The sequence below is a fragment of the Bombina bombina genome, chromosome 5, assembly GCF_027579735.1.
Source record: "Bombina bombina isolate aBomBom1 chromosome 5, aBomBom1.pri, whole genome shotgun sequence".
Lineage (NCBI taxonomy): Eukaryota > Metazoa > Chordata > Amphibia > Anura > Bombinatoridae > Bombina > Bombina bombina.
The window spans coordinates 474043887-474067434 of NC_069503.1; the positions used below are offsets into that span (position 1 = coordinate 474043887).

At 41.7% G+C, this 23548-nt stretch overlaps 1 protein-coding gene across 1 annotated transcript in view; it reads left to right on the forward strand.

The window, feature by feature from the left end:
• TERT (telomerase reverse transcriptase) overlaps positions 1-23548 on the forward strand; it is a 287147-nt gene that overhangs the window by 128978 nt on the left and 134621 nt on the right. The window contains exon 10 of the mRNA XM_053715763.1: positions 15895-15966. Coding sequence (XP_053571738.1) covers positions 15895-15966 — 72 coding nt within the window. The remainder of the gene's footprint in view (positions 1-15894; positions 15967-23548) is intronic.

Sequence of the window (23548 nt, forward strand, 5' to 3'; positions counted from 1 at the left end):
TGTGTTAAGATTGTTGATTTGAACAAATAGCTCCGGTTTGCTCATTTTAAGGGTTAAAGTCTTGAAACTTGGTGTGCAATACTTTCAAGGCATTAGGACACTGGGGTGCAAATTTTGTAAAAATCGGATATTGCCTTCATAGTTTTTCAAACTTGCAGAAATAAAGGGTGCCTTTTTATTATTTAAAGGGACAGTAACGGTTTTGTTTAAAAACGTTTTTATTGCATTATTAGCCTGCCAAATTCTGTCTAACATGTCTGTACCTTCAGATAGCATATGTTCTGTGTGTATAGAGGCCAAGGTGGTTCCCCCTTTAACTATTTGTGCAAAATGTGCCAGGGCGTCCAAACAAAGTCAGGACAGTGATGTCACATTTAATAAAATTGCCCAAGATGAAGATAGTGGGGATAGTTCCTCATCCTCTCCTTCTGTGTCAACACCAGTTTTGCCCGCGCAGGCGATACCTAGTACATCTAGCGCGCCAATGCTTGTTACTATGCAGCAATTAACTGCAGTAATGGATAATTCTATAGCAAATTTATTATCCAAACTGCCTTCATTTCCTAGAAAGCGTGATTGCTCAGTTTTAAACACAGAGGATGAGCAAGTTGGCGCTGATGATAACTTATCTGTTGTACCCTCACATCAATCTGAATTGGCTGTGAGGGAGGGTCTGTCTGAAGGGGAAGTTTCTGATTCAGGAAAAGTTTCTCAGCAGGCAGAACCTGATATCGTGGCATTTAAATTTAAGTTAGAACATCTCCGCGCCCTGCTTAAGGAGGTGCTAACTACGCTCAATGATTGTGATTCTTTGGTAATTCCAGAGAAGCTGTGCAAAATGGACAAATTCTTAGAGGTCCCAGTGCATGCTGATGCTTTTCCGATACCCAAGAGGGTGGCGGACATAGTGACTAAGGAGTGGGAAAGGCCAGGTATACTTTTTGTTCCACCTCCTATATTCAAGAAAATGTTCCCCATTGTCGACCCCAGAAGGCATGGCAAACGGTTCCTAAGGTTGATGGGGCAGTTTCAACGCTAGCCAAGCGCACAACTATTCCTATTGAGGACAGTTGCGCTTTCAAAGATCCTATGGATAAAAAATTGGAAGGATTGCTAAAAAAGATATTTGTCCAGCAAGGTTTCCTTCTTCAACCAATTTCGTGCATTATTCCTGTCACCACGGCAGCGTCTTTTTGGTTCGAGGAACTAGAAAATTCGCTCCAAAAGGAGACTCCATATGATGAAGTCATGGACAGAATTCACGCACTAAAGTTGGCTAATTCCTTTATTTTGGATGCCGCTTTCCAATTGGCGAAAAATTCAGGTTTTGCTATAGTGGCGCGCAGAGCGCTTTGGCTAAAATCTTGGTCGGCGGATGTGTCGTCCAAAACTAAATTGCTTAATATTCCTTTCAAGGGTAAGACCCTTTTTGGGCCGGAATTGAAAGAGATTATTTCTGACATTACTGGTGGTAAGGGCCATGCCCTCCCACAGGATAAGCCTTTCAAGGCTAAGAACAAATCTAATTTTCGTTCCTTTCACAATTTCAGGAACGGACCAAATCCTAACTCTGCAGCCTCTAGACAAGAAGGCAACGCTTCCCAGCCTAAACCAGCATGGAAACCATTGCAAGGCTGGAACAAGGGTAAACAGGCCAAGAAGCCTGCTGCTGCTACCAAGACAGCATGAATTGGTAGCCCCCGATCCGGGACCGGATCTAGTAGGGGACAGACTTTCTCTCTTTGCTCAGGCTTGGGCAAGAGATGTTCCGGATCCCTGGGCACTAGAAATAGTCTCTCAGGGGTATCTTCTAGAGTTCAAGGAACTTCCTCCAAGGGGAAGGTTCCACATGTCTCGCTTATCTTCAGACCAGATAAAGAGACAGGCATTCTTACATTGCGTAGGAGACCTATTAAAGATGGGAGTGATACACCCAGTTCCGATAGCGGAACAAGGTCGGGGTTTTTACTCAAACCTGTTTGTAGTTCCCAAAAAAGAGGGAACTTTCAGGCCAATCCTGGATTTTAAAATTCTAAACAAATTCCTCAGAGTTCCATCATTCAAAATGGAAACCATTCGGAACGATTTTACCAACAATTCAAGAGGGTCAATATATGACTACCGTGGACTTAAAGGATGCGTACCTGCATATTCCTATCCACAAAGATCATTATCAGTTCCTGAGGTTCGCCTTTCGGGACAAACATTACCAGTTCGTGGCTCTTCCGTTCGGTTTAGACACTGCTCCCAGAATTTTCACAAAGGTGCTAGGGTCCCTTCTAGCTGTACTAAGACCGAGGGGCATTGCTGTAGCACCTTATCTAGACGACATTCTAATTCAAGCGTCGTCTCTTTCCAAAGCAAGGGCTCATACAGACATTGTTCTAGCCTTTCTCAGATCTCACGGGTGGAAGGTGAACGTAGAAAAGAGTTCTCTGTCCCCGTCTACAAGAGTTCCCTTTTTGGGAACAATAATAGATTCTGTAGAAATGAAGATCTTCCTGACAGAGGTCAGAAAATCAAAGCTTCTAGACGCTTGTCAAGTTTTTCACTCTATTCCTCAGCCTTCCATAGCTCAGTGCTTGGAGGTAATAGGATTAATGGTTGCAGCAATGGACATAGTTCCTTTTGCTCAAATTCATCTAAGACCATTACAACTGTGCATGCTCAAACAGTGGAATGGGGATTATGCAGACTTGTCTCCCCAGATTCAAGTAGACCAGGTAACCAGGGATTCACTCCGCTGGTGGTTGACTCTAGATCACCTGTCTCAGGGAATGAGTTTCCGCAGACCAGAGTGGGTCATCGTCACGACCGACGCCAGTCTCTTAGGCTGGGGTGCGGTCTGGAACTCTCTGAAAGCTCAGGGTCTATGGTCTCTATGGGAAGAGTCTCTTCTTCCGATAAACATTTTAGAACTGAGAGCGATATTCAATGCGCTCCTGGCTTGGCCTCGCCTAGCGAAGGCCAGATTCATAAGATTCCAGTCGGACAACATGACGACTGTAGCGTACATCAATCATCAGGGGGGAACAAAGAGTTCCCTGGCGATGAGAGAGGTATCCAAGATCATCAAGTGGGCGGAGGAGCACTCCTGCCACCTATCTGCAATTCACATCCCAGGAGTAGACAACTGGGAGGCGGATTATTTGAGTCGTCAGACTTTCCATCAGGGGGAGTGGGAACTTCACCCGGAGGTTTTTGCCCAGTTAACACATCTTTGGGGCATTCCAGATATGGATCTGATGGCGTCTCGCCAGAACGCCAAGGTTCCTCGCTACGGGTCCAGATCCAGGGATCCCAAGGCGACATTAGTGGATGCATTAGTGGCGACTTGGTCGTTCAATCTAGCTTATGTGTTTCCACCGTTTTCCCCTCCTTCCCAGGCTTGTAGCCAGGATAAAACAGGAGAAGGCATCGGTGATTCTAATAGCTCCTGCATGGCCACGCAGGACTTGGTATGCAGACCTGGTGAATATGTCATCGGCTCCACCATGGAAGCTACCTTTGAGACAGGATCTTCTAGTACAAGGTCCATTCGAACATCCAAATCTAGTCTCCCTGCAACTGACTGCTTGGAAATTGAACGCTTGATTCTATCTAAGCGTGGGTTTTCAGATTCAGTGATAGACACTCTGGTACAAGCCAGAAAACCTGTAACTAGAAAAATTTACCATAAGATATGGCAAAAATATATCTGTTGGTGTGAATCCAAGGGATTTTCTTGGAGTAAAATTAAAATTCCTAGGATTCTTTCCTTTCTCCAAGAGGGTTTGGATAAAGGGTTGTCAGCTAGCTCCTTAAAGGGACAGATATCTGCTCTGTCTGTTTTATTGCACAAACGTCTGGCAGCTGTACCAGATGTACAGGCGTTTGTACAGGCTTTAGTTAGAATCAAGCCTGTTTACAGAACTCTGACTCCTCCTTGGAGTCTAAATTTAGTTCTTTCAGTTCTTCAGGGGGTTCCGTTTGAACCCATGCATTCCATAGATATTAAGTTACTATCTTGGAAAGTTTTGTTTTTGGTTGCTATTTCTTCTGCTAGAAGAGTTTCTGAATTATCTGCTTTGCAGTGTACTTCTCCCTATCTGGTATTCCATACAGATAAGGTATAGTTTTACGCACCAAGCCTGGTTTTCTTCCAAAGGTCGTTTCCAACAGGAATATTAACCAGGAAATTGTTGTTCCTTCTCTGTGTCCGAATCCAGTTTCGAAGAAGGAACGTTTGTTACACAACCTAGATGTGGTCCGTGCTTTGAAATTCTATTTAGAAGCAACAAAGGATTTCAGACAAACTTCATCCTTGTTTGTTGTGTATTCTGGTAAGAGGAGAGGGCAGAAAGCTACTGCTACCTCTCTTTCTTTTTGGCTGAAAAGCATCATCCGATTGGCTTATGAGACTGCCGGATGGCAGCCTCCTGAACGAATTACAGCTCATTCTACTAGAGCTGTGGCTTCCACATGGGCCTTCAAGAACGGGGCTTCTGTTGATCAGATCTGTAAGGCAGCGACTTGGTCTTCTCTGCATACTTTTGCCAAATTTTACAAATTCGATACTTATGCTTCTTCGGAGGCTGTTTTTGGGAGAAAGGTTTTGCAAGCCGTGGTGCCTTCCGTTTAGGTAACCTGATTTGCTCCCTCCCTTCATCCGTGTCCTAAAGCTTTGGTATTGGTTCCCACAAGTAAGGATGAAGCCGTGGACCGGACACACCAATGTTGGAGAAAACAGAATTTATGTTTACCTGATAAATTTCTTTCTCCAACGGTGTGTCCGGTCCACGGCCTGCCCTGGTTTTTAATCGGGTTTGAAAAATTTCTTTCTTTATACACTACAGTCACCACGGCACCCTATAGTTTCTCCTTTTTCTCCTAACTGTCGGTCGAATGACTGGGGGGCGGAGCCAGAGGGGGGGCTATATGGACAGCTCTTGCTGTGTGCTCTCTTTGCCATTTCCTGTAGGGGAAGAGAATATCCCACAAGTAAGGATGAAGCCGTGGACCGGACACACCGTTGGAGAAAGAAATTTATCAGGTAAACATAAATTCTGTTTTTCCCAACTTCATCCTGATACGTGATTCCCTCTCTTGTTTCTCTCTTTCCCAATCTTTAATTGGACTTTACAAATATGGAGTAATTTAAAATAAGTTTATAGTGAACAGATAATGACTTAAATAAAGACTTGCCTGCTAACCATCTCCTTTCCCACTGGGTCAAAGGGCGTACACCCTCCTTAGGGAATTCCTATGAAAAGAGCATAGACATTTCCTAAGGAACTCAAAGTGCTGCTGGAACAGTTCTATCAAGAATATATTTGAAAGAAAGCATCAAATTATCTCCTTTGTATAAATCTTGTACCTGCCTTACCCCCAGTGTATTCAATTCCTTTGGTTGAGAATCCGGTAAATAAAATTATAAGCCCCTAATTGCATGAGCAGGAAGAGGATGAAGTGCCACCTGTCCATTGTGACAGAGATCTCTCCAGTTCTTGAGACACATCTTAAAACTACATGAACCACAGTTTTTTTTTTTTTTTTTTTATGATTAAGATAGAGAATACAGTTTTCAATGTACTTATATTATATAATTTGCTTTATTCTCTTGGTATCCTTTGTTGAAGAAACATTAATGACATGGGTGAGCCAATAACATGAGAAATATATGTGCTTGACCCTTTAAGCAATATAATAGAACAATTCTATGATAATGTTTTCTCATCTGGAGGAGACAAGAGGCAAATAAGATACCAATCACATATATCTTCGTTGAAATTTAAACTCAAAATGGATATAATCATAGATTCGATTAGAGTCTGGTCTTGTTGGGCTCCAATCAGGGGCACCCGCTTTCAGTCCACTGTTGCTCTTTTGAAGAACATTCTAATTTTCAGGTTCCTGCTGGGTCAAATGCCACTCCTCAGGAGGTTTTGGCCTTGCCATGGGGTCATGAAAGTATGTTGTGTCCCATCTTTTGTAATGAGTCTGGTCGGGTAGCCCCATCGATACTGAATTTGATGTCTTCTCAACGTGCTGGTAGTAACTGAGAAGGCCCTCCTTTGTAACAAGGTTTATGAAGAAAGATCAGGAAACCATGATATATATATATTTATTTGTATTGTCCAGCAAGAGTTGGTGAGCTTAGTAATGTCCTCATAAGTTTTTCTTTATATGAGATATAATGTTGGCAGACAATCGTATCTGTAGGTTTATCCGCAGGAAGATTTTTGAGTCTGGCTGCTCTGTAAAATCAATTCTACTATCATAACCAGCCGGGGTCCCAATATAGAATGAAAGACAGACGGTGCAAACTTTTCCAAATCCTGTGAGATAACTGCTTTGGGGATACCCCTGATCCTTACATTGTTCCACCTTGAGCGGTCGTCTATGTCAGCTAGTTTTGCTTCTAGAGAAGATACTTGTTCCACTATATTCTGAGTATAGGTCACCCAATTAGTGTGATTTACCAACAGATCTCTCTCTAATATCAGTATGCTCATTAATAGAAGAGATTTTTTTTTTTTTTTTTTTTGGATCATCAAGTGACTTTTCTAATTTATCAAATCTATTCGCAAGTGACTGGTGCTGCTTCTCATACATTTTCTTCATAGAATCAACTGTGACAGCAGAAGAATCACGTTGGGATTTCCAATCCTGAGCCGGCGGGGAATATCTATAACCAGATATTTTCTCAGGTGGCTCTGGAGAAAAAGATCTTTCATCATCAGACAGACCAGGGTCAGTAGGTGATTAAAGGATCCATAACTGTCTTTTTAGACATCATACTATGCTTTTGTTTTCTCTTGGCTTGTTGAGACATATGGCTCTATTTATCAAGCCCTTCGCCTGCCTATGACTGCAGGTTCTGACAAAAGAACATGCAGTCAGTATTTATCAAGCAGCGGCCATCAGACTGCTGCTTCCTGGACTCTTTTCCTCCTCTTAGGTGGAGAATTTCAATATCCCCGGTCTAGTCGGACCAGGCAGATTGACAGCTCCTGTATTTGGCATGATTGGCTGTGCGCGGGCAGGGGGCGGGATTGCACACAAGCACAAAATAGCGCTTGCGTGCAATCTTAAATTCCAGTAGCGGATTGCTGCCTGCCAGTGGCGAGCTGGGGCAGACAGGGGTGAAGAAGTACCCTGTTCGATAAATCGAGCCCTTAGTGTGTAACATATACCGTATTGTGCCGCATATAGGCCGCACCTGAATATAGGCCGCACCCTTAAAGTTTGGTGCCATTTTGAAGAAATTCAATTTTTAAAGAAAATACACAACATGTGCAAGCAATGAGTCCCAATGCAGGGTGTCAGCACCCAGGGGATAGTTTTACACTTCTCCAAGAATATAGAAGAAAAAAAACAAAGGAAAGATGTTTTATTCCTCAGTAATTTAAAATGTGAAAAAAACTTTATTCAGCCATTAAAGCTGTAATGGCTGAATAAAGGCTTTTTTTCACATGTGAAATTACCAGTACAAAGGGCTACAGCATCTTTCCTTTTTTTATTTTAACACATTAAAGCTGCAATTTGGTATGTACTGGTACATTATTAGCAGGTATGATGTGATGGGGAAAAAAGCACTTTCTTACCTGACAATATCAGTAGCAAAACGGACTCACATGAACTATTGCAAGACGTTGAACTATCCAATCCGGTGGACTACAGTCCCCATAAGGCCACAGGGTGCACCGGAAGTTCGGCTGTATAAGCCCGTTCTCCAAATTACACTGTGCTCAGCACAGTATTACCGCATCTTCACACACCTTCACAGCAGTGGCTCCTGCATATGAACATCCTGCTCATCATCCAAACCAATCAACTATTGCAAAACGTTGCAAAACTACCCAACTCTGATGGACTACAATCCCCATAAGGCCACAGGGTGCACCGGAAGTTCAGCTGTACTGCACAACTACAATTTTGCCGAAAAACACCCGATTATAGGCCGCGCCCCGCATATAGGCCGCACTGCACATTTAAAGCAACAAATCAAGGGAAAAAAGTGCGGCCTATATGCGGAACAATACGGTATTTCTCCGGATTCGTCAGGCAATATATATATATATAAAAAAACTATATTTCTCCAACATAGGTGTGTCCGGTCCACGGCGTCATCCTTACTTGTGGGATATTCTCTTCCCCAACAGGAAATGGCAAAGAGCCCAGCAAAGCTGGTCACATGATCCCTCCTAGGCTCCGCCTACCCCAGTCATTCTCTTTGCCGTTGTACAGGCAACATCTCCACGGAGATGGCTTAGAGTTTTTTAGTGTTTAACTGTAGTTTTTATTATTCAATCAAGAGTTTGTTATTTTAAAATAGTGCTGGTATGTACTATTTACTCAGAAACAGAAAAGAGATGAAGATTTCTGTTTGTATGAGGAAAATGATTTTAGCACCGTAACTAAAATCCATGGCTGTTCCACACAGGACTGTTGAGAGCAACTAACTTCAGTTGGGGGAACAGTGTGCAGTCTCTTACTGCTTGAGGTATGACACATTCTAACAAGACGATGTAATGCTGGAAGCTGTCATTTTCCCTATGGGATCCGGTAAGCCATTTTTATTAAGATAGTAAATAAGGGCTTCACAAGGGCTTATTAAGACTGTAGACTTTTTCTGGGCTAAATCGATTCATTATTAACACATATTTAGCCTTGAGGAATCATTTATTCTGGGTATTTTGATATGATTATATCGGCAGGCACTGTTTTTGACACCTTATTCTTTAGGGGCTTTCCCTAATCATAGTCAGAGCCTCATTTTCGCGCCGGTATGGCGCACTTGTTTTTGAGGACAGCATGGCATGCAGCTGCATGTGTGTGGAGCTCTGATACATAGAAAAGTCTTTCTGAAGGCATCATTTGGTATCGTATTCCCCTTTGGGCTTGGTTGGGTCTCAGCAAAGCAGATTCCAGGGACTGTAAAGGGGTTAAATATAAAAACGGCTCCGGTTCCGTTATTTTAAGGGTTAAAGCTTCCAAATTTGGTGTGCAATACTTTTAAGGCTTTAAGACACTGTGGTGAAATTTTGGTGAATTTTGAACAATTCCTTCATACTTTTTCGCAATTGCAGTAATAAAGTGTGTTTAGTTTAAAATTTAAAGTGACAGTAACGGTTTTATTTTAAAACGTTTTTTGTGCTTTGTTATCAAGTTTATGCCTGTTTAACATGTCTGAACTACCAGATAGATTGTGTTCTGACTGTGGGGAAACCAAGGTTCCTTCTCATTTAACTATATGTATTTTATGTCATAAAAAAAAAAAAAAAAAATTTAGTAAAAATGATGCCCAAGATGATTCCTCAAGTGAGGGGAGTAAGCATGGTACTGCATCATCCCCTACTTCGTCTACACCAGTCTTGCCCATACAGGAGGCCCCTAGTACATCTAGTGCGCCAATACTCCTTACTATGCAACATTTAACGGCTGTAATGGATAATTCTATCAAAAACATTTTAGCCAATATGCCCACTTATCAGCGAAAGCGCGACTGCTCTGTTTTAGAAAATTCTGTAGAGCATGAGAACGCTGATGATATGGTTTCTGAAGGGCCCCTACACCAGTCTGAGGGGGCCAGGGAGGTTTTGTCTGAGGGAGAAATTTCAGATTCAGGAAACATTTCTCAACAAGCTGAACCTGATGTGATTAATTTTAAATTTAAGTTGGAACATCTCCGCGCTCTGCTTAAGGAGGTGTTATCCAATTTGGATGATTGTGATTATCTGGTCATTCCAGAACCACTATGTAAAATGGAAAAGTTCTTAGAGGCCCCGGGGCCCCCCGAAGCTTTTCCTATATCCAAGCGGGTGGCGTACATTGTTAGTAAAGAATGGGACAAGCCCGGTATACCTTTAGTACCTCCCCCCATATTTATAAAATTGTTTTCCTATAGTCGACCCTAGAAAGGACTGATGGCAGACAGTCCCCAAGGTCGAGGGGGCGGTTTCTACTCTACACAAGCGCGCCACTATACCCATAGAAGATAGTTGTGCTTTCCAAGATCCTATGGATAAAAAATTAGAAGGTCTGCTAAAGATGTTTGTTCAGCAAGGTTCCCTTCTACAACCAATTGCATGCATTGTCCCTGTCACTGCAGCCGCGTGTTTCTAGTTTGATGAGCTAGGAAAGGCGATTATTAGTAATTCTTCTTCTTATGAGGAGATTATGGACAGAATTCGTGCTCTTAAATTGGCTAATTCTTTCACCCTAGACGCCACCTTGCAATTGGCTAGGTTAGCGGCGAAAAAATTCTGGGTTTGCTATTGTGGCGCAGAGCGCTTTGGTTAAAATCTTGGGCAGCGGATGCGTCTTCCAAGAACAAATTGCTTGACATTCCTTTCAAGGGGAAAACACTCTTTGGCCCTGACTTGAAAGAGATTATCTCTGATATCACTGGGGGCAAGGGCCACGCCCTTCCTCAGGATAGGTCTTTTCAAGACCAAAAATAAACCTAAGTTTCGTCCCTTTCGCAGAAACGGATCAGCCCCAAGGGCTACGTCCTCTAAGCAGGAAGGTAATACTTCTCAAGCCAATCCAGCCTGGAGACCTATGCAAGGCTGGAACAAAGGAAAGCAGGCCAGGAAACCTGCCACTGCTACCAAGACAGCATGAAATGCGGGCCCCCGATCCGGGACCGGATCTGGTGGGGGGCAGACTCTCTCTCTTCGCTCAGGCTGGGGCAAGAGATGTTCTGGATCCTTGGGCGCTAGAAATAGTCTCCCAAGGTTATTCTCTGGAGTTCAAGGGGCTTCCTCCAAGGGGGAGGTTCCACAGGTCTCAGTTGTCTTCAGACCACATAAGAAGACAGGCATTCTTACATTGGGTAGAAGACCTGCTAAAAATGGGAGTGATTCATCCTGTTCCATTAGGAGAACAAGGGATGGGGTTCTACTCCAATCTGTTCATAGTTCCCAAAAAAGAGGGAACGTTCAGACCAATCTTAGATCTCAAGATCTTGAACAAGTTTCTCAAGGTTCCATCGTTCAAGATGGAAACCATTCGAACACTTCTTCCTTCCATCCAGGAAGGTCAATTCATGACCAAGGTGGATTTCAAGGATGCGTATCTACATATTCCTATCCACAAGGAACATCATCGGTTCCTAAGGTTTGCATTCCTGGACAAGCATTTCCAGTTCGTGGCGTTTTCTTTCGGATTAGCCACTGCTCCTAGGATTTTCTCATAGGTACTAGGGTCCCTTCTGGCGGTGCTAAGACCAAGGGGCATTGCTGTAGTACCTTACTTGGACGACATTCTGATTCGAGCGTCGTCCCTTCCTCAAGTAAAGGCTCACACGGACATTGTCCTGGCCTTTCTCAGATCTCACGGATGGAAAGTGAACGTGGAAAAGAGTTCTCTATCTCCGTCAACGAGGGTTCCCTTCTTGGGAACTATAATAGACTCCTTAGAAATGAGGATTTTTCTGACAGAAGCCAGAAAAACAAAACTTCTAGACTCTTGTCGGATACTTCATTCCGTTCCTCTTCCTTCCATAGCGCAGTGCATGGAAGTGATAGGTTTGATGGTAGCGGCAATGGACATAGTTCCTTTTGTGCGCATTCATCTAAGACCATTACAACTGTTCATGCTCAGTCAGTGGAATGGGGACTATTCAAAGATACAAGTAAACAGAGGACCAGAGACTCATTCCGTTGGTGACTGTCCCTGGACAACCTGTCACAAGGGATGACCTTCCGCAGACCAGAGTGGGTCATTGTCACGACCGACGCCAGTCTGATGGGCTGGGGCGCGGTCTGGGGATCCCTGAAAGCTCAGGGTCTTTGGTCTCGGGTAGAACCTCTTCTACCGATAAATATTCTGGAACTGAGAGCGATATTCAATGCTCTCAAAGCTTGGCCTCAGCTAGCGAGGGCCAAGTTCATACATCAACCATCAGGGGGGAACAAGGAGTTCCCTAGCGATGGAAGAAGTGACCAAAATCATTCTATGGGCGGAGTCTCACTCCTGCCACCTGTCTGCTATCCACATCCCAGGAGTGGAAAATTGGGAAGCGGATTTTCTGAGTCGTCAGACATTGCATCCGGGGGAGTGGGAACTCCATCCGGAAATCTTTGCCCAAGTCACTCAACCGTGGGGCATTCCAGACATGGATCTGATGGCCTCTCGTCAGAACTTCAGAGTTCCTTACTACGGGTACAGATCCAGGGATCCCAAGGCGGCTCTAGTGGATGCACTAGTAGCACCTTGGACCTTCAAACTAGCTTATGTGTTCCCGCCGTTTCCTCTCATCCCCAGGCTGGTAGCCAGGATCAATCAGGAGAGGGCGTCGGTGATTTTGATAGCTCCTGCGTGGCCACGCAGGACTTGGTATGCAGATCTGGTGAATATGTCATCGGCTCCACCATGGAAGCTACCTTTGAGACGAGACCTTCTTGTTCTAGGTCCGTTCGACCCACTCCAGCTGACTGCTTGGAGATTGAACGCTTGATCTTATCAAAGCGAGGGTTCTCAGATTCTGTTATTAATACTCTTGTTCAGGCCTGAAAGCCTGTGACCAGAAAAATTACCACATAATTTGGTATATCTGTTGGTGTGAATCTGCAGGATTCCCTTGGGACAAGGTTAAGATTCCTAAGAGTCTATCCTTCCTTCGAGAAGGATTGGAAAAAGGATTATCTGCAAGTTCCTTGATGGGACAGATTTCTGCCTTGTCTGTGTTACTTCACAAAAAGCTGGCAGCTGTGCCAGATGTTCTAGCCTTTGTTCAGGCTCTGGTTAGAATCAAGCCTGTTTACAAAATTTTGACTCCTCCTTGGAGTCTCAACCTAGTTCTTTCAGTTCTTCAGGGGGTTCCGTTTGAACCCTTACATTCCGTTGATATTAAGTTATTATCTTGGAAAGTTTTGTTTTTGGTTGCAATTTCTTCTGCTAGAAGAGTTTCAGAATTATCTGCTCTGCAGTGTTCTTCTCCTTATCTGGAGTTCCATGCAGATAAGGTGGTTTTGCGTACTAAACCTGGTTTTCTTCCAAAAGTTGTTTCTAACAAAAACATTAACCAGGAGATAGTTGTGCCTTCTTTGTGTCCTAATCCAGTTTCAAAGAAGGAACGTTTGTTGCACAACTTGGATGTAGTTTGTGCTCTCAAATTTTACTTAGCAGCTACTAAGGATTTCAGACAAACTTTGTCTCTGTTTGTTGTTTATTCTGGTAAAAGGAGAGGTCAAAAAGCAACTTCTACCTCTCTCTCCTTCTGGATTAAAAGCATTATCCGATTGGCTTATGAGACTGCCGGACGGCAGCCTCCTGAAAGAATCACAGCTCACTCCACTAGGGCTGTGGCTTCCACATGGGCCTTCAAGAACGAGGCTTCTGTTGATCAGATATGTAAGGCAGCGACTTGGTCTTCACTGCACACTTTTTCTAAATTTTACAAATTTGATACTTTTGCTTCTTCTGAGGCTATTTTTGGGAGAAAGGTTTTGCAAGCCGTGGTGCCTTCCATTTAGGTGACCTGATTTGCTCCCTCCCTTCATCCGTGTCCTAAAGCTTTGGTATTGGTTCCCACAAGTAAGGATGACGCCGTGGACCGGACACACCTATGTTGGAGAAAACAGAATTTATGTTTACCTGATAAATTACTTTCTCCAACGGTGTGTCCGGTCCACGGCCCGCCCTGGTTTTTTTAATCAGGTCTGATAATTTATTTTCTTTAACTACAGTCACCACGGTAACATATGGTTTCTCCTATGCAAATATTCCTCCTTAACGTCGGTCGAATGACTGGGGTAGGCGGAGCCTAGGAGGGATCATGTGACCAGCTTTGCTGGGCTCTTTGCCATTTCCTGTTGGGGAAGAGAATATCCCACAAGTAAGGATGACGCCGTGGACCGGACACACCGTTGGAGAAAGTAATTTATCAGGTAAACATAAATTCTGTTATTTTTAAATGTTCTCAGGGATAACTTTTTTTTTTCAATTAACAGAGGAGCCAACTAGGAATAAAGCTATATTAGATTTAGTGCTATCAAATGATACAGATATAATATCAAACATAGAAGTCAAAGAACATTTGGGTAACAGTGATCATAACATGTTCACATTTGAAATCACTTTCCATAAGCAGTGTCTTAACCCCTCACACATACCTCAGTCATTTCTTTGCATCCACTGGAGGTGGTTTGAGAATGAATGTGCATGACTTTCTTCAGAGAGAGTGATTTTCAGTGTATTTTGATGCCCAGTTTCCCTCGGTGTGCAGTGCTTGTCAGAGGGATGTATTTGGGGTCTTGTTTATGATTCTTTTATTCACCTCACGAAAATTTCTTCCTAAACTTTCCATAATCTGTTGAAGGACTTGTCTGTTGACTCCCTTAATTGATCTACAATATACTCCTATTTCATAACCTCTACTAAATGTAGCCACCAATCAGCAAGTGCTACCCAGGTTCTGAACCAAAAATGGACTGGCTCCTAAGCTTACATTCCTGCTTTTCAAATAAAGATACCAAGAGAACGAAGACATATTTATAATAGGAGTCAATTATAAAGTTGATTAAAATTGCATGCTCTATCTGAATCATGAAAGAAAAATTTGGGTTTCATATCCCTTTAAGTCAATTTCTCTTTTTTGAAAGGTTTTGCTTTCTTTTGGCTCTTTCTTCTGCCAGATAAATCTCTCTTCTCTTTAGTGATATTCTTCTCATCTTTCATTGAGATAAGGTAGTTTTGTGGATTGTATTTGATTTTGTTTCCTAAGGTTGTGTCTTCGGATTATATAAATTGGGAAATTGTTGTCCCTTCTTTATGGTACATTTATCATGGTGCGTACAAACATGATCCGCTATAGCGAATCATGTCCGCTGCACATCGATAAATTGTCAGCATTTATCATTGCACCAGCAGTTTTTGTGAACTGCTGGTGCAATACCGCCCCCTGCAGATTTGCGGCCAATCGGACGCTAGCAGGGGGTGTCAATCAACCAGATCGTATTCGATCGGGCTGATTGCTGTCCACCATCTCAGAGGTGGCGGACGAGTTAAGGAGCAGCGGTCTTATGACCGCTGCTTCTTAACTTCCGCTTAAGGCGGAACTGAAGCGGAGTTGGTCGGAAGCAGCATGCGCTGCTTCATAAATCGACCCCTTTGTCTCAATCGTTGAATTCTTCAGAGAGGCTTCTTCATATCTTAAATGTTTTTTAAGAGCCTTGAGTATTATAAGGATTTCAGACAAACTTCCAAGTTTGTTTGTTCACCTGCTCCTATTTTTTTATTTTTTTTTACTCTTAATTCTTTTCCTACCTCTTTTGCTTGGCTATATCTCAGACGGAGGGGTTTTATAGAGCTCTTGGGAGTTTGCTTGCTCCTAGTGGCAGGGAAGAGTAATTCCCAGGAGTAATGGATCATGGACTCTCACCACCATGACATAAATTAATTTATCGGGTAAGCATAAGTTATATTTTTTCTCCTTCCCCTCTTCCTCTGTTTTCTCTCCCACATTTTGTTTCCTCTCAACCATCTTTCCCTCTCTCTGAGTGTGTGAGATTTACAAAATTTTCACGCTTGGCTACACTCAAGAATAGTAGTGCGCACACGTTTTAGTCATTTGGCCAAAAATTGCACAGTTAAATGTTTTTGCTCACAGTGCACAAAAGAATAAGAGGAAACTTTGCTTCTAAGGTATTGACTGTGATGCAAATTAAGTGGTAGCTCTGTATATGCCACTGTTGCTTTGCTGAACTGGAGCCGTGTTTTAACTTGGGTGCACAGATCAAAAGTAAAAGCAAAGTAATAGTTATCACTGAGACCAAAGCATTTTTTGCTAAAACAAATATAATGCAAAACGCTTCTATTTTTCGACTGTCATGTCTTTTTAATTTATAGTTTTATGTTAGTGTTTTTTGCAGACTAGCCAGCTATATTTTACTCTGTATTTTGCAGCATATTCATGCGACTGGTTGATGACTTCTTGCTAGTTACACCTCACCTTGACAAAGCAAAGACATTTTTGAGGTATGGAATTAATTAATGCTTCTTGAATATTAAAATTACTTCATTGTTAGAATTTATTTTGATATGGTGTAGGGGAGTACAGAGAGAATACAAAGGTCTCTGTGGAACATTAAATAATTACATTTCTTCATTTTTTTTATTAAAGTTTGTAGCTTCTTGCTATAATGCTTTTATTAACTTTGGTTGTTTTCAAACTTTAGTAATTAATCTCAGTAGATAGTGACATTCATTTTTTAGTTAATTTTACAGAATCCTATAATCTACAATAGGAAACACCTCTAAATGACTAATTTTACAGATCAAGTGCCCAAACAATAAGAATCAGTTTACATTTCTGTACTTTTGCATCAACTTAGCTCAATAGAAATGGCTGAATACTATGCATATTTATATTTGTCCACAAGATGTCGCTAGTGAATTTAAAATATTTTCTAAAGGAGCTAGGGCTTATAACTATACACGTGAACTGAAAGAAACTGTTAAATGGACATTCTAGTTAAAATTAAACTTTCATGATTCAGATAGGCCATGCAATTTTAAACAACTTTCCAATTTACTTTTAGCATGACATTTGATTTGTTCTGTTGGTATTCTTTGTTGCAAGCTAAACCTAGGTAAGCTCATATGCTAGTTTTAAAGGCTGCCTCTTATCTCAGTGCATTTTGACAGTTTTTCACAGCTAGACAGCACTAGTTCATGTGTCCCATAAAGATAACATTGCGCTAATCCCAGTGGAGTTATTTATGAGTTGGTACTGATTGGATAAAATACCAGTCTGTCAGAAGAACTGAGATAAGGAAACAGTCTGCAGAGGCTTAGATACAAGGTCATCAAAGACATAAAAAAGTATATTAATATAACTGTGTTGACTATGCAAAACTGGGTAATGGGTAATAAAGGAATTTATATATATTTTTTTAAACAATAAAAATTCTGGAGTAGACTGTCCCTTTAAATAGAATCGGCTAGATTACGAGTTCTTGTTGGTAAGGCTTGCGGCTCTAACGCTCCTTTTCTTTCCACCGCTCCCTTAAGCCAACGCTGGTATTACAGGTTTTTTAAAACCTGGCGTTATCTGCAAAAAGGTGAGCGTTGAGCAAAATTTAGCTCCACATCTCACCTCAATACCAGCGTTGCTTACGGTAGCAGTAAGATGGCAAAACGTGCACGATTTCCCCATAGGAAACAATGGGGCTGAGCCGGCTGAAAAAAAACCTAACACCTGCAAAAAAGCAGCGTTCAGCTCCTAACGCAGCCCCATTGTTTCCTATGGGAAAATAAAAGTTATGTCTGCACCTAACACACTAACATGAACCCCGAGTCTAAACACCCCTAATACTTCACTTATTAACCACTAATCTGCCCCCCCCCAACATCGCCGCAACTATATTAAATTAATTAACCCCGAATCTGCCGCCGCTGCCAATGTCGCCGCCACTATAATAAATTATTAAACCCTAACACCCCCTAATTTAAATATAATTTAAATAAATCTAAATAAAATAACTACAATTAAATAAATTATTCCTATTTAAAACTAAATACTTACCGTTAAAATAAACCCTAAGCTAGCTACAATATAACTAATAGTTACATTGTAGCTAGCTTAGGATTTATTTTTATTTTACAGGCAACTTTGTATTTATTTTAACTAGGTACAATAGTTATGAAATAGTTATTAACTATTTAATAACTACCTAGCTAAAATAAGTGCAAAATTACCTGTAAAATAAATCCTAACCTAAGTTACAATTACACCTAACACTACACTATCATTAAATTAATTACCTAAACTACCTACAATTAAATACAATTACATTCAATAAACTAAATTACGAAAACAAACACACACTAAAAAATAAACCAAGTGACAGCACTATCTTTAGTTTACTATATCTGTATGCTCATGCACGGGATAGAGTAGAGTCAATTACTCAAGTAAATATCATATAAATAAATCCCAGCAAACGAGTCTTTGGTAAATAAAAGTTTAATTTAATACCAGCTTTGACAAATTCCACCACAGTGGATAGAACAGCTCTATAATTGATACTGGAAGGTCCCAAATGTCAGTCTATCCACTGACATTTGGGACCTTCCAGTCCCCCCCAACATTAAAACCCACCACCCACACACCCAACCTTACTCTAAAACCCACCCAATCCCCCCTTAAAAAAAAAAAACCTAACACTACCCCATTGAAGATCACCTTACCGGGAGACATCTTCACCCAGCCGGGCCAAAGTCATCCAAGAAGCCGGACACAAGTGGTCCTCCATCCGGCAGAAGTCTTTATCCGATCGGGGCAGAAGAGGTCCTTCATCCGGCAAAAGTCTTCATCCAAGCGGCATCTTATATCTTCATCCTTCCGGCGCGGAGCGGCTCCATCTTGAAGACATCCAGTGCGGAGCATCCTTTATGGCCGACGGACTAACGACGAATGAAGGTTCCTTTAAATTACGTCATCCAAGATGGCGTCCCTTGAATTCCGATTGGCTGATAGGATTCTATCAGCCAATCGGAATTAAGGTAGGAAAAATCTGATCGGATTGAGCTTGCATTCTATTGGCTGATTGGAAGACCAATAAAATGCGAGGTCAATCCGAATCAGCCAATCGGATTGAGCTCGCATTCTATTGGCTGATTGGAACAGCCAATAGAATGCAAGGTCAATCCGATTGGCTGATTGCATCAGCCAATCGGATTTTTCCTACCTTCATTCTGATTGGCTGATAGAATCCTATCAGCCAATCGAAATTCAAGGGACGCCATCTTGGATGATGTCATTTAAAGGAACCTTCATTCGTCGTTAGTCCGTCGGCTAGGATGGATGCTCCGCGCTGGATGTCTTCAAGATGGAGCCGCTCCGAGCCGGAAGGATGAAGATAGAAGATGCCGCTTGGATGAAGACTTTTGCCTGATGGAGGACCTCTTCTGCCCCGATCGGAAGAAGACTTCTGCCGGACGGAGGACCACTTGTGCCAGGCTTCTTGGATGACTTTGGCCCGGCTGGGTGAAGACGTCTCCCGTTAAGGTAATCTTCAATGGGGTAGTGTTAGTTTTTTTTTAAGGGGGGATTGGGTGGGTTTTTGTTTTTTTTTAAGCTGATTACTTTGGGGAAATGCCCCGCAAAAGGCCCTTTTAAGGGCTATTTGTAATTTAGTATAGGGTAGGGCATTTTATTATTTTGGGGGGCTTTTTTATTTTATTAGGGGGCTTAGATTAGGTGTAATTAGTTTAAACTTCTTGTAATTTTTTTTCCCTGTAATTTAGTGTTTGTTTTTTGTAATTTAGTTTATTGAATTTAATTGTAGGTAGTTTAGGTAATTGGTTTAATGATAGTGTAGTGTTAGGTGTAATTGTAACAGGTAATTTTGTACTTATTTTAGCTAGGTAGTTATTAAATAGCTAATAACTATTTAGTAACTATTGTACCTAGTTAAAATAAATACAAAGTTGCCTGTGAAATAAATATAAATCCTAAGCTAGCTACAATGTAACTATTAGTTATATTGTAGCTAGCTTAGGGTTCATTTTATCGGTAAGTATTTAGTTTTAAATAGGAATAATTTATTTAATTTTGTTAAATTTATTTTGTTTAATTTAAATTATATTAAAGTTGGGGGGGTTAGGGTTAGGTTTAGACTTAGGGGTTAATACCTTTTAATATAGTAGCAGCGACGTTGGGGGTGGCAGATTAGGGGTTAATAAACGTAAGTAGGTGTCGGCGATGTTAGGGCAGGCAGATTAGGGGTTAATAAAATTTAACTAGTGTTTGCAAGACGGGAGTTCGGCGGTTTAGGGGTTAATACATTTATTAAAGTGGCGGCGATGTCCGGTCGGCAGATTGGGGTTAATAATTGTAGGTAGGTGATGGCGACGTTGGGGGCTGCAATTAGGGGTTAATAAATATAATGTAGCTATCTGCGATTTTAGGGGCAGCAGATTAGGGGTTCATCGGTATAATGTAGGTGGCAGCGATGTCCGCTCGGCAGATTAGGGGTTAACATTTTTTATTATAGTGTTTGCGATGTGGGGGGGCCTCGGTTTAGGGGTTAATAGGTAGTTTATTGGTGTTAGTGTACTTTTTAGCACTTTAGTTAAGAGTTTTATGTTCCGGCGTTAGCCCATAAAACTCTTAACTACTGACTTTTAAATGCGGTAGGAGTCTTGACAGGAGAGGGTCTAACGCTCACTTCTTCCAAGACTCGTAATACCGGCGTTAGGCAAATCCCATTGAAAAGATAGGATACGCAATTGACGTAAGGGGATTTGCGGTAGCCTCGAGTCGCGGAAGAAAAGTGAGCGGTAGACCCTTTCCTGCCTGACTCATAATACCAGCGGGCGTTAAAAAGCAGCGTTGGGACCTCTCAACGCTGCTTTTTAAGGCCAACACCAAACTCATAATCTAGGCGATAATCTTTTAAAGGGCATTGAATTTAAAGGGGCAGTCGACCTCCAAATGTTTTATTGTTTAAAAAGATAGATAACTCCTTTACTACCCATTCCCCAGCTTTGCACAACCAACATTGTTATATTAATCTACTTTATAACCTTTAAGCCTCTAAATCTCTGCCTGTTTCTAAGCCCCTGCATGCCACCTTTATCTAAGGGTATTTTTATAGCTTTTCACAGTTATACACTGCTTGTTCATGTGTGCCATATAGATAACATTTTGCTCACTCTAATGGAGTTATTCATGAGTTAGCTAAAATTCAAGCCTGTAAATAGCACTGAGATACAAAGAGGCAGTCTGCAGAGGCTTAGATACAAGGTAATCAAAGAGGTAAAAACTATCGCCTAGATTACGAGTTTTGCGTTAGAGGCTATGCGGTGCTAACGAGCAGTTTATGCTCACCGCTCACAGACAGCGCTGGTATTACGGGTTTTTACAAACCCGTCGTTAACCGCAAAAAAAGTGAGCGAAGAGCAAAATTTAGCTCCACATCTCACTCTAATACCAGCGCCGCTTACGTTAGCGGCCACCACCGCCACCACCTACATTATACTTATTAACCCCTAATCTGCTGCCACCAACATCCCCTACACCTACATTATATTTATTAACCCCTAATCTGCCGCCCCCAACGTCGCCGCCACTATATTAAAGTTATTAACCCCTAAACCTAAGTCTAACCCTAACACCCCCTAACTTAAATATAATTTAAATAAATCTAAATAAATACTATCATTAACTAAATTATTCCTATTTAAAACTAAATACTTACCTATAAAATAAACCCTAAGATAGTTACAAGATAACTAATAGTTACATTGTATCTATCTTAGTCTTTATTTTTATATTACAGGCAAGTTTGTGTTTATTGTAACTAGGTACAATAGTTATTAAACCTAAGTTACAATTACACCTAACACTACACTATAATTAAATAAATTAAATACAATTAAATTAAATAATCTAAAGTACAAACAAAACACTAAATTACAGAAAATAATAAAGTAATTACAAGATTTTTAAACTAATTACACCTAATCTAACCCCCCTAACAAAATAAAAAAAGCCTCCCCAAAATAAAAAAAGCCCTACCCTACACTTAATTACAAATAGCCCTTAAAAGGGCCTTTTGCGGGGCATTGCCCCAAAGTAATCAGCTCTTTTACCTGTAAACAAAATTACAAATACCCCCCCAACATTAAAACCCACCACCCACACACCAACCCTACTCTAAAACCCACCCAATACACCCTTAAAAAAACCTAACACTAACCCCTTGATGATCACCTTACCGGGAGAGGTCTTCATGCAACCGGGTCGAAGTCCTCAACAAAGCCGGTAGAAGTCTTCATCCAAGCCGGGCGAAGTGGTCCTCCAGATGGGCAGAAGTCTTCATCCAGACGGCATCTTCTATCTTCATCCATCCGGCACGGAGCGGGTCCATCTTCAAGACATCCGACGCGGGGCATCCTCTTCTTCCGATGTCTTCTTCAACAATGAATGTTCCTTTAACCCCTTAATGACCGGACCATTTTTCAATTTTCTTACCCTTAATGACAATGGCTATTTTTACATTTCTGCAGTGTTTGTGTTTAGCTGTAATTTCCCTCTTACTCATTTACTGTACCCACACATATTATATACCGTTTTTCTCGCCATTAAATGGACTTTCTAAGGATACCATTATTTTCATCATATCTTATAATTTCCTATAAAAAAAATATAAAATATGAGGAGAAAATTGAAAAAAACACACTTTTTCTAACTTTGACCCCCAAAATCTGTTACACATCTACAATCACCAAAAAACACCTATGCTAAATAGTTTCTAAATTTTGTCCTGAGTTTAGAAATAGCCAATGTTTACATGTTCTTTACTTTTTTTGCAAGTTATAGGGCCATAAATACAAGTAGCACTTTGCTATTTCCAAACAACTTTTTTTCAAAATTAGCGCTAGTTACATTGGAACCCTGATATCTGTCAGGAATACCTGAATATCCCTTGACATGTATATATTTTTTTTTAGAAGACAACCCAAAGTATTGATCTAGGCCCATTTTGGTATATTTCATGCCACCATTTCACCGCCAAATGTCATCAAATAAAAAAAAAAGTTCACTTTTTCACAAATTTTGTCACAAACTTTAGGTTTCCCCACTGAAATTATTTACAAACAGCTTCTGCAATTAAGGCACAAATGGTTGTAAATGCTTCTTTGGGATCCCCTTTGTTCAGAAATAGCAGACTTATATGGCTTTGGGGTTGCTTTTTGGTAAGTAGAAGGCCGCTAAATGCTGCTGCGCACCACACGTAAATTATGCCCAGCAGTGAAGGGGTTAATTAGGTAGGTTGTAGGGAGCTTGCAGGGTTAATTTTAGCTTTAGGGTAGAGATCAGCCTCCCACCTGACACATCCCACCCCCTGATCCCTCCCAAACAGTTCTCTTCCCTCCCCCACCCCACAATTGTCCCCCGCCATCGTAAGTACAGGCAGAAAGTCTGCCAGTACTAAATAAAAGGAGTTTTTCTTTTTTTTAATAAAAAAAAATAAAATGTTTTAGCTGTGATGGACCCCTGCCTTAGCCCCAACCTCCATGATCCCCCCCCCCCAGCTCTCTAACCCTCTCCCCTACCTAATTGCCGCCATCTTGGGTACTGGCAGCTGTCTGCCAGTACCCAATTTGCCCCAAAAACAAGTGTTTTTTTTATCTTTTTTGCCATTTTTAAATGTTTTCTGTAGTGTAGCAGCCCCCCACAATACCCCAACCCCCTCCCCCTCCCAGATCCTTATATATTTATTTTTTTTTATTCTTTTTTCCCCCCTCTTCCCTCATTGGTGTCAGTGGGTAGCTAATCGCGCGCACGCGCACGCTCCCGGCACCCGGCGTGCACATTGCACTTACAGGAGCCGGATGCCGGGTAGCGATGGGCCGCCCACCCGCCTCCCTGTTATGCTCCCACCCACCAACGAACCGGCACCATCGCTACCGGTGCAGAGAGGGCCACAGAGTGGCTCTCTCTGCATCGGAGTCTTCTGAAAAGGTATTGCAGGATGCCTCCATATGGAGGCATCACTGCAATACCCTGAGAGCTGCTGGAAGCGATTGCGATCGCTTCCAGCACTCT